This window comes from Lipotes vexillifer, unplaced genomic scaffold (assembly GCF_000442215.2).
Source record: "Lipotes vexillifer unplaced genomic scaffold, Lipotes_vexillifer_v1.1 scaffold180, whole genome shotgun sequence".
Classification (NCBI taxonomy): domain Eukaryota; kingdom Metazoa; phylum Chordata; class Mammalia; order Artiodactyla; family Lipotidae; genus Lipotes; species Lipotes vexillifer.
The window spans coordinates 2,875,537-2,887,568 of NW_006796149.1; the positions used below are offsets into that span (position 1 = coordinate 2,875,537).

At 36.3% G+C, this 12,032-nt stretch overlaps 1 protein-coding gene across 1 annotated transcript in view; it reads right to left on the bottom strand.

The window, feature by feature from the left end:
• Positions 1 to 12,032, bottom strand: part of USP44 (ubiquitin specific peptidase 44) — a 24,275-nt gene that overhangs the window by 9,325 nt on the left and 2,918 nt on the right. The window contains exon 2 of the mRNA XM_007468218.1: positions 2,400 to 3,891. Within this exon, the coding sequence (XP_007468280.1) occupies positions 2,400 to 3,821 (1,422 nt within the window). The 5' untranslated portion in view covers positions 3,822 to 3,891. The remainder of the gene's footprint in view (positions 1 to 2,399; positions 3,892 to 12,032) is intronic.

The following is a 12,032-nucleotide window of genomic DNA, read 5'->3' on the forward strand; positions in this document are numbered from 1 at the left end:
AAACACTGCCCATAACTGAAGACAGACTCTGTAGATCTAAAAATCCACACATGATACGAAATATCACTAAACTCTTTCATAAAAGCTATATTCCTGGAACAAACAAAAAAATAAAGAGGCCAATTTTAATGTAGATTTTAGATTTAACACAATGACACAAAGAAAATAATACTCCTGGTGTTTAGTTTGGGGACTCCCTAGGACCACAGTCTGACCTTTTGAGAAGTTTCTTGAATTTGGTGTGGGGGTGCGGCGGGGCGGGGAAGTCCAACCTCTGAATCTCCTGAGATGACCAATTTCCTAAGTGTTTATTACACATTGAAAGGAAGAAAGCAAAATGCTAGCATAACAATTTTTATTAATTTCAAAATTCATCCATAAAGGAAAAAACAAGCACATAACCACTCTCCCACTATTCAAAATATAAAATGGCAACTTTCTGGAAAGAAATTTGCAGCCAAGTATCAAAAGTCCTAATCTTTGACAAAGTAATTCTACTTCTAGGACTCTGTCCTAAGGAAATCATTAGAAAAACCGTATTAATTGATCGTGACATTATAATGATGTCTGGAAACAGTTTACAAGTCAACAATATGGAAATGGTTAAATAAATTATGGTATATACATATGATGGACACTGAAATGTTGTGAAAAGAATGATCAAATATTTTGATGACTATGAAAAATCCTTACATTATTAAATGAAAAAGTGAAAAAAAGCAGGTAAATTCAACATGACCATACAATTAGTGGGAAAAATATGTATAAATATTCAGGAAAAAAAAAAAAACCTAGATGGAAATATACCAAAATATTAATAGTTTTATGTGTGGGTTATGTGGAGTTATGGTACTAAGGGATGATTTTTCTTCTGCATAGATTTACTATGCCATATAGATTTTCTATATGGTATATATTATTTTCTTTATAATTGTGTATTTTAACTTTTGCATAAAAAGTTAAAAATGACAGAGAAAGATGGTGGAAAAATAAAATTGCATGCAACACAAGAAGCACAACTCTTATGTGCTAATTGACACAATGTAGAATCTATACATTTCTGAAATATGAAGGGCAATAAACTTCATAGATATTCCCTAAGAAATACTTTTGAAGTATTTAAACTACATTCCAGAAAAGTATGCTATAAAAACAAAAGGTGGTATCATTACCATGAAAGTTGAACTGAGGAACAGAGGCATGTGTATAGGGGCCTAATTGCCTCAGTTAAAAAATAAACTTTTTTTTTTAACATCTTTATTGGAGTATAATTGCTTTAAAATGGTGTGTTAGTTTCTGCTTTATAACAAAGTGAATCAGCTATACATATACATATATCCCCATATCTCATCCCTCTTGCAAATAAACTTTTTAACAGATCTTTATTGGAGTATAATTACTTCACAATACTGTGTTAGTTTCTGTTGCACAACAAAGCGAATCAGCCATATGCATATTGACTTACTTCACTCCGTATGACAGACTCTAGGTCCATCCACTTCACTACAAATAACTCAATTTTGAATAAACTTTTTTTAAAGCTCTATGCTCTGGAAAAGTAGAGAGCCGATGTCTAGTAATAGTCTACCAACAAGTCCACTCATTCTAGAGAATCATTAATTAGATGGAAGATTCTGGTTTTGTGACTTTCACAAGGGAAATTTTTGCGGGTGTAATTAAAATAAAGGAAAACCATTTAGGATCTTTCTAGATTAAATCACATTTATTTACCTTAAAATTTTGCTACCTACTTGTTAAAGTTTTCAAACCTTGCCCCCTTCGGTTCTATAGGAAATCCTCCAGGGCTACTCCTTGGTCCCTGAAATTTCTCAAGTGTACACCAAATCCATTCCCAGTACAAAAGTATCTTCAGGGCTTCCCTGGTGGCGCAGTGGTTGAGAGTCCGCCTGCCGATGCAGGGGACACGGGTTCGTGCCCCGGTCCGGGAAGATCCCACATGCCGCGGAGCGGCTGGGCCTGTGAGCCATGGCCGCTGAGCCTGCACGTACGGAGCCTGTGCTCCGCAACAGGAGAGACCACAACAGTGAGAGGCCTGCATATCGCAAAAAAAGTATCTTCAAATCTGTTCCTTGTGGGATTAAACTCTTCTCAATCCCTCAGAGAACGAATGCAATATCATTAACCTGAGAAGCTCTGTTTCCTGATTCCCTCTCCCCATCAAAAAGCTTTAATACCATGGATGTAAAACTACTTCCAATGATTCATGAAGGAAGCAACTATAAGAGTGAGCTGACTTCTTCATACATTGTAAAAGTGACCAATTTTGACCTGAGAACAGTACTAGTGCTAACATACTAGATATACAGAGAATATGCATTTTTTAGGCTTCACTTTATGAATTCCCCAAGATGAAAATAAGATTTTTAAAAAATCCATACCTGACTAAGAAGTTGTCCATGAAAGATGTTATTTACAACATTCAGAACCTGCTTGATAAGTTTCCTTTGAGAAGTAGGGATAAGAGCTGGTAACCTGGTACCAGTTGTCTCTAGTTCATGTTGTATTTTATCCAAAAGCTCACAAAGAAATTCCTGAGCATCTTGTTGGGCATAACCACGAAAAGCAGGAATTAGCCTCCATACTGAGTGTAGCATAGCAAATGGTGAGACCAAGGCCCACTTTCCAGACCACATGACTTGGAACAAAGTATGCAATTCATGACAGAGAGAAATGTACTGTGAACTTGGCTCCCTTGGCTGAATAAGTTCCATCTTTCTACTCTTTGATGCTCCACCGCTTAGTCCTGATGATAAACTTGGATGTCTGGAGCGAACAGAGCATGTTTCTTTTTCTTGGCATTCATTCATTTGATATACTGTATCTGTGATTGAAGGATTCTTATAAGATGATCTTGTTTTATCACTAGCTGTCACAGCTAGCCATTGGTTCAGATCAAGTTTTAAAAAACATTGTCGAAAAATAAGTAAATGACTTAACACTTGAAGAACAGAATTCATATAGCAAGTATTTCCCAAATTTCTCAATCCTGTTACACCAGGAGTTACTACTGGTCTTTGTTTAACAGAGAAGTCACTGGCTTCTTTTAGTCTTACATCTTCTGAGGTAGATACTACTTTATCTTCTGCTGGTGATGCTGAGGCTTGCACTGGTACTTGAACAGGAACTATTTCTACTGTGGTGGACTCAGCTAGACCTTGCAAACGTAAACTCTTTCTTGGAGGCATACTTTCCAATTCTGCTTTAACTTGACACTCTAATTCTTGCCGTCTTTTCTTCACTTCTCTTTTTGCTATTTTTTCCTGAAATTGTTCTTGCCTTCTTCTTCCAGTGGGTGACTGTTCAAACCAAGTTCGAAAGATTTTACCCATTAGTATCCTTCTCCTGTGCCAAAGAGCAGTGTACATTTGATCTTCATTTTGAAGCAGAGATAGGGTGCCATCATGCAAGAAATAAGAATCATCACTTGTACCCATAGACCGTAAAACCCTTCCACTACGAGTGGTGCAGTGATAATTTTGACTTTTGATTGCACTTAATGTACTTCGTAGTAACTTCAGGTCTCCAATTGCATTATCATTAAGAACATAATCATCACAAAGGTAACAAAAAACATACATCTCGTTCACCTCCAATGCAACAGGATGACTGCTTTCTTGAAAGTGCTTGAGTGCATGTTCTTCAATATATCTTCCACAGGCCACATGGGAACAGCTAAGGCAAGCCCAAATAGACTCAGTTGTATTGCAGTCCACACAATGCCATTTCTGAGGGTTGAGGATGGAATGGTCTTGAGCAAGCTGCAACTGCCCAATGTGTTTGCACTTATCCATTGTTAGCATTTATTTAGTCTAGCTGAGAAACACATAATCCAAACAAGTCTCTGTTCATAACATTTGAAGCATCTGAAAACTAAGCAGAACAATGTCAGTTTTTAATAAAAGAAAAACAAAAAGCCAATATTTTTCTTTTTCACAAGGTATTTTTTCCAGGAATAATTTTATAAAATTGTTCTCTCTGCTCCCAGTACTTGGGCTGCCTGTCATAATACCATAGGCAGTTCTCACTTTTCATTTACTCTAGACTTCACTAATCTTTCATCCACCTTGCTCTGAAAGCACGCACACATCCCCTAACTTTCTCTAATGGTTCCTTTTAAAAACTTTGTTTTTAATTTTATGCCACCATCTACCGGTAAAGAATGGGTAGCAATCCCTTTTCACATCCCCTTTTATCCAATAGTCTGAAGGCAGTTTACAAAAATATTCATTTTCTTAAAAATTGGGACTGGCAAGACCCAAATACATCTCATTAGTGTCTATATTCTGAGAGCCCTAAGTGGAGTTACTAAAATATAATCATAGTTAAAAGCATGGGTTTTGAAGTAGAAGAACTTAGGTTTGAAGCTACCTCTGCCACAAACTGTTTATATGTCTGATTTGAGCAAATATTCTAACTTCTCTAAACTTCATCTGTAAAACAGGGAAAAATCATACCACCTTCACAGAATTGTTAAAGGACTGAGATAACAAAATATCTGGCACATAGTAAATGCTCAGTAAACAATAAATATCTGACACATAGCTATAGTGAACAAATCAATATTACATTCTATTTATTTAAATAATACTAAATATAAATATTCTAATTAACTACCATTTAAAATTTGGCTTTCCAGTAGTAAATCAATAATGACCTTTAATTCATGGCTCTGTAATGATAGACTCTGATTTGATAGACTTGACAGTTTGCCTTAAGGAAAGAGAAAAGCATTCTCCCATTCTGTCTTTGTATTTGAATAGACTCTCAGGAATGTGCAAGGATGTATAAGCAAATTAAGAAAAAAGAGGAAAAATATGAAGTGAGTGGCAATATAATGAACTTCTACATTCTGGCAGGCTAAGCATTATCTGAAATTAGAAGCTTATTTCAAAAAACAAACCCACAGGGCTTCCCTGGTGGCGCAGTGGTTGAGAGTCCGCCTGCCAATGCAGGGGACACGGGTTCGTGCCCCGGTCCGGGAGGATCCCACATGCCGCGGAGCGGCTGGGCCCGTGAGCCATGGCTGCTGAGCCTGCGCGTACGGAGCCTGTGCTCCGCAACAGGAGAGGCCACAACAGTGAGAGGTCCGTGTACGGCAAAAAAAAAAAAAACCCACACACCAAAGAAACTTAACATAATAAAACAAATGTGATTCTGACCCAGAAACTTGTTCCTTTATCAGTTCAAGAAACACATCTGCTACCTGAACCTAAAAAGAGTGAAACGAAATCTAGTTAAAAAGTAGGGAATCACAAAACATTATCTTCAGTGATTTAACATAAATTGAACACAAATTTTATGTTGCAGGTGAGGACCTAGATACAGATCACTCAGAACATTGTGTGTAGCATGATCAATGCTTTACATTTTTTAGGACAGCAAGACAATATGAATTTCAATGTTACTTGCAGATGCTGCCCAAGGCCCTAAGAAAACTGCAAAGGTAAAGTTGATTTTTGGTTTCTTCCCACCTCTTTTTTGTAAAATCTCCTAGCAATCAGAGATACTCCTGCCCACCACCAATTTCTTAACTTTTAGATACAGGGTTTGCTGAATAAAGATTTAAGACTGCCAGTCCCAGCCCTCACAACTGCACACACTTCACTTCTCTTCCCTCAAAATTTCCTGAGGCCCCAAATCTGGTCAAATATAGTATTTTATTAGAACTAGCATTCAACAATAGCCGCTAATGGCAAAAGTAAGACATCAGTGATTAATATGCTCCATTACCCTAAATCCTTCCAGGTACTGAGGTTAATAATCTTGGAATCATACTTGTCTCCTCTCTTTCTCTCTCCCCACATCAATCCTTTAGGAAGAATGTTTGGCTCTACCTTCAAAATATATCTAGAATCTGATTACTTATTATCTCTACTGCCACCACCCTGGACCAAGCCACAATCAAGTGGATTACTGCAATTAGGCTCCTAGATGGTCTACCAGCTTTGATCCTTGCTGCCACCAAAAGTTTACTGTCCACACAGCAGCAGCACACTCTGCCTTTAGACCCAGACAATGAGGGCCCAGACCTGACACGTTAGAGGGCTCCTGCCTGGCCCTTATTATGTGGAGTCAGCAGAGTCAAGGGATGTGGCCACCTGGAACAAGCATACATTCCAAACTCCCCTTTTAAACTGCTACTTCGGACCTGGAGAATTCCCTGCCCCAGTCATCCTCAAATCCTGCTTCCAGGGCATACGAGCAATTAAGAAGCCACTGAAGAATTCTATAAAGGAGAATGACACAATCAGATATGTAGGTTACAGAGGGATCTGAACGGCAGATCCAGAGGAGGGATGAGTAATTAAAGGAGACTCTACTGCTCCAGATATTACAAGGAAATTAAAGCTGTAGCAGTGTTGAAGCAAAGACAGGAGCAGAGGTAGATTAGTGCTGACCAAACACTGGTTTAAAGAACTGACTCAATATGGAGATTAAGTGAAGAATCTAGGGTTCTCTTCTATCTACTTTTACTTAAAAAGGATCATATAAAGAACACAGAGATAATTTAGTTAAACATTTGTTTCTGGCAAGTCATAGACAATAATTATTAGTTAAACTTCTCGTAGAGATGAAGTGCGAAATGCTGTTTATTTATACTCAAGGGAAATTATTTCATTCTAAAATTTTAAAGAGGTGGTATGAGTTGACACCTTGCAGAACATTCAGAAAATAAGGCTCAAAAGAAAAAAAACCTAGAAAGAATACACACACACATATGTATGTGTATATGTATATATACACATATATATTCATTCATTCATTTTTGGATTATCTCGGGGTACTAGGACTACAAATTATTTTATTAATCCATATGTTTAAATTCCCCAAAATAAGTTTTAAATAGGAAAGATAGTGCTAGATTATAGACTAGTCTCTTTACTTCCTTCTCCTCTATATCCTGCAAATACATTCCCTCAGTTATAAGGAATTTTCCTATTTCGTTACAGTTGTTACTAAAAAATCTATTTAGATGATGGCAAGGCCCCTGACCTTCAACAGGAAGTGGCCTATAATCAAAGAGCATAATTCCATTTGATGCAAAATTGTAAAAAGGGTGAAATGTTGATCAGATGCCATCTCTCTGAGAGGCAATATAGAAGGGAAGAGGTCTCACAGCAAAACAGACCTAAGGAATCCAAATGCCTGAGTCTAACACTCGGCTGCATTTATTACATGACATAGACAATTATTTATGTTCCACATACCTCAGTTTTCTTATCTGTAAAATAATATCAATAGGGTTGATGAGGGAATTAGGGAAATTTATATTTGTAAAGCACTTACAATTCCTGGCACTTAATAATATGGCCCTTAGTACATCTTACCTGCCAATAATAATAATAATAATAATAATAATAATAGTATTATTACTACTACTATTAATATTAATATTATAAATGCTAGCTTCCCTCTAGTTTTATCACTTTTAGCCAGGGGTCTTCTCAGGCAAATGTGTACTAAGACAAACTTAGGTACTAACTGATAATTAAGATGTTAGCTGAGGACTAAGGTCAGACCTCTCCCAGGGGTATTTGCATTTTAAAAGGCGATCTTTCAGATAAAATCTTTTAAAAAATCCGAAGAAGTGAAACCAGAATGATGGAATGACAGATCATGAGATTAATATTTTAGAGTAGGGGGCCCACTTGCTCAGTCTATTTATGAAAGAAACCAGTAGGGGGTGGACGACCAAGCAAAGGGCAGGGAAGAATGAATGAGCTAGAGAGCCAGGCTGCTGTCACCAGAGATCTCCAGTTTGCTCTGCTGCCTGGAGCCACAGCTCAGAGACAGTTACTAGAGTACTCCAAAGGGGCCTGGTCACACAAAGATCTAAAAGCCTGGCCACAGCTCGGAGACAGTTACTAGAGTACCCCAAAGGGGCCTGGTCACACAAAGATCTAAAAGCCTGGCCACAGCTCGGAGACAGTTACTAGCGTACCCCAAAGGGGCCTGGTCACACAAAGATCTAAATGCCTGGCCACAGCTCGGAGACAGTTACTAGCGTACCCCAAAGGGGCCTAGTCACACAAATATCTACAAGCTTGGAAGAGAAGAAAGGGGGATGGGAGTATTTCTTGACACTTCCTATTTTCCTCTCCTGGGTTCAGAGCACTTCTTTTCATTTGCTAATCCACTGCTGAGAAGCTATGTATTAGCTCTGTTTGGCTCCAGCAGATAGGATAAGTGATTTGGGGCAGTATATTCATTTTATAGAGAGTTAACAAAATACTTTTGTACCCCCCATGTAGATTCTGGTAAAATATTACCTGTATCTATATATAATAGCAATATACAAATAGTCAAGATGTTTTGAATGAAATCTATACATAAAGATTAAAATTACCTATATCATTTTCTCATATTTTTAAAAAGTTTCACACTTTAAATTTCAATTAACAGCTATGAAATGGCTTTTTTTTAAACCAGATATGCTATCTTTATTTTAAAGACAGATGGATTTATAAATATTCTGAAAGCTTTGCTTTTCAGTCTTCACTGCTTAAAGACAATAAAAATTTTAATTTGTTCAAAGAAAACCATTCAAGCTATTCAAAATTTTCATGCCATATAAATGAGCAAGCATCTTTATTTTTACAATTCCCTTCAGCAAATCTCTAAAGTTTACAAAATAATTGTATTTGACTTGTTGAAACCTAATTATTTTACAGAGTTAGCATACCATTAAAGCAATTATAAAACAGAAAGCTAAAATGACTAGAAGAGAAATAAAACATAAGATCTTATTAGATATGGTATTTATAGTCAAAGGTTTATATCATACACAAACATCAAATAAGATTACAGGTAAAATATTTAACTTGTTACGGTTCGACAGCACAAAACTGCTTATACTTACCACACAGTGAGGACTCTGTAGAATCTATTTTAATGGCTCTTCAAACCTCTTCTTGTAATGAACCCTTTCTAACCAGCAGAGGTTCAATGGTCAGATGTAGATAGCCATCTATCAAGTCTTTATCTTCAGACCTAGCCCTTCTGAACCAGTGCCAGGCACACTTCAACTCAGCTTACCTATACATCTTGCCTTCACAGAATTCGTTTTTCCAATATTCTCTTATTAAAGATACTGTATTATCATTCAAGTACCCAGGCTACAAATATTAAACTTTTCTTTTTTGATTCCTCCCTCCCATCTTTTCCATGCGAACATTCAATTTGTCATATATAGTAGGGTTATCATTCCCCAAGTCTTCATTCCTTTCCATTTCCAGAACTACCATTCTCATTATGGACAAATCATTCTGAAGCACAGCAGTAACCTCCAAACTGGTCTCTCACCATCCGGACTCTCGCCTTCCTTCATAGTTACTATCCTGCCAAATTAATCTTCAAGTTTGCTTTGAGCCTTTAATGCTTGTACTTCAAATCCTCTGTTCCTCATAGTCAAGTAAAGCAGTGGATTTCTAACTTCGACCAAGACTCCTTTAGAAACTTTACATCAGGTTCCAGTAAATGTGGGTATACATGTAACACACATACCTGGAGCAAAAGTTTCACAAACAATCCTTATAAAAATAATGTATTCTGATATTTCCTATTCTATTTCATTTAAAAAGAAAATGCTGGTCACAAGTCACTAAATGGCAGTTTTTCAAATACTGCAATAAAAAAATACTTTGCATTTGACAGTCGTGCTTTCAAAATTCTCCAGATTCCAGCCTATCTTCTTCGTCTCATCTTATTACCCCTCTGTCATGAGCACTCCAGACAAAAGGAATACTCTCCAGTTCATTTCCTGAACTCATCTTCCTCATTCCCTCACCTTTAAAAAATTTTATCTATCCTCTAAGGCCCAACTCCTTCATAAAGTATTTCTAGTTAAGAAAATCTTCTCTCCTAACTTCCTAAAAGGCTTGAATTGTGCCAAATGTGAATCCTTCGGTTTATCTGTGTGCACATCCTTACTCTGCCAACTATCTGCTGGGTAGGTTCCCTGTGGTAAGGGAGGGACTACTTCTCAAACATCTTTTATCTCCTTAATAAGAAAAGGTAAGGGCTTTATGAAGATCCTCTAGGTTCTGTAGCCATACTGTTTCAGGCTACAAAATTCTTGGCACAGTCAGTCAACTAGTATTAACTGCAGGCCCACTTCAGTTTTCTTTGTGTCTTTTAAATCAGTGATTAAGACCAGAAAGTCATTGATCACTAGTGACCAAAACTGCCCCCTCCTCTTAACTAAGTGGCCGTTTTGCCCAGCTAAGGCAGTTTCCTGATAGTTTGTGATGTCATTATCCTACTTCCTCTGTTCTTAACCAAAGCCTACCATGTGTCTTGTCCCATCCTACATGCTTCCAGATGCCCAAAATAGATCTTACACAAAAGCAGACCGAGAAATACTTCCCCAACCCTAATTGGGGTATTTTAAATTTTGGTATGACATGTAGTGACCCTTTAAATAAATATTTGTGCTCCAAATATAAGTATTACTAAAAGCTATAAGAATCACTGAAAAATTAGAAGGGTAACTAATTTTTTACTTCGAAAATGAACATCCCACTATAAACTTTTAGTTATCTTTAACATAATGGTCTTTCTCAGGTGACCACTCACTTTCCACCTCAGTTTCTTTAGAAGACACTTAGAAAGAAAGCATAGAAACTACAAGAGGTTAGGTACCAAAGATCAGTTATATGAAAGTAATTTTGATTTTCTAATCAGTGCAATTAGTAGCATAGTTTTCAGATTTTTCTCATTAAAAATATTTTTATGGAATTCTGGAAGTTACCATGAAAAACAAACACAAAAATAGCCAAAATAAATTACTATTTTAAAAAGTGACATAAAATGAGGGAAATGGCTAATATACATTTCTAGAAAGAGTATTTTAAAATCTGAATAGTCACTCATATAACATCATCATGCTCTATTAAGAAACTTCCCTCTTTCATAGTTTATACTTAGTCAAATAATCATCATATAAGATTTACATTTTATATAATGCCTAGTGTGTCTTATAGGCACAGTTTTTACAACTATCAAAGGATTGTTTAAAACTCTTATAAGACCACATGATAAATTCAAACTCCTGAACATGGCATGTAAGAGTTTTCAAATTGTGGCACAATATGTACTTTTCTACTCTTATCTATGACCAGCCATTTCTCACACATCTTTTGTTAAAATGTTTTTATATACCAATGACCACATGGTGAATAAGTTCAATTTTTTAAACATTTCATAACTGGGATATGAACTAGTTTCATAGGAAATGGGTATGTGCATTTTATATAAATACTTATATAAATTATATTCTTATTGAAGAAAAAAACATGTACCACTGGGCATAAGTAGAATATGTAAATAAAATTGTCACAGTAACCATCTTTATCTCATTAAAGAAAATTCTCCAGAGACTTCCCAAGAGGGATGGCATATGTTGAATCTTTATTTAACAAAGATAATTTTTGTAACAAAACTTATTTTTCTTTTAACAACACCAAATAACCTAAACAGATCCTCTAGAAGCTATTAAAAGTAGGAAGATTTGTTATTTTCCATGATAAAAGATAGGAGGAAATGGCAATTTCAATAGGAAGTAGGCCTTAGGAATTACTAACCACCACAATCCTTACATGCATTTGGATAAGAATGAAAATAACTATCCACAGTAATTAGGGCAAACCTTACCCACTCCTTATAAGCAGATTTCAATTTTCCATTTATTTCACGGAACAACCATAGTACCCTGTTCTCTTAACAGATGTTTATAAAATGCCAAGGGTCAAGCATAGTGCCTGGTACCTATAAAGGGATTCAATATTTTTGAATGAACAAATTATTGAATGAATAAACACAATGGGCTCTCAAACTCCATCTTAGGTATGCTATTATGCCTATTATGTGTTTTGGCACCTCTCCCTGTCAATCATGATGTATTTCCTTTCCTTTATCCTTAGAAAGGCTCTGGTTATTCTTTCTTCCTCTAGAGATCTAGAATCTATAATTACCCGGATCTTGCTTGAAACTCATTAAATAAAGGATACTCT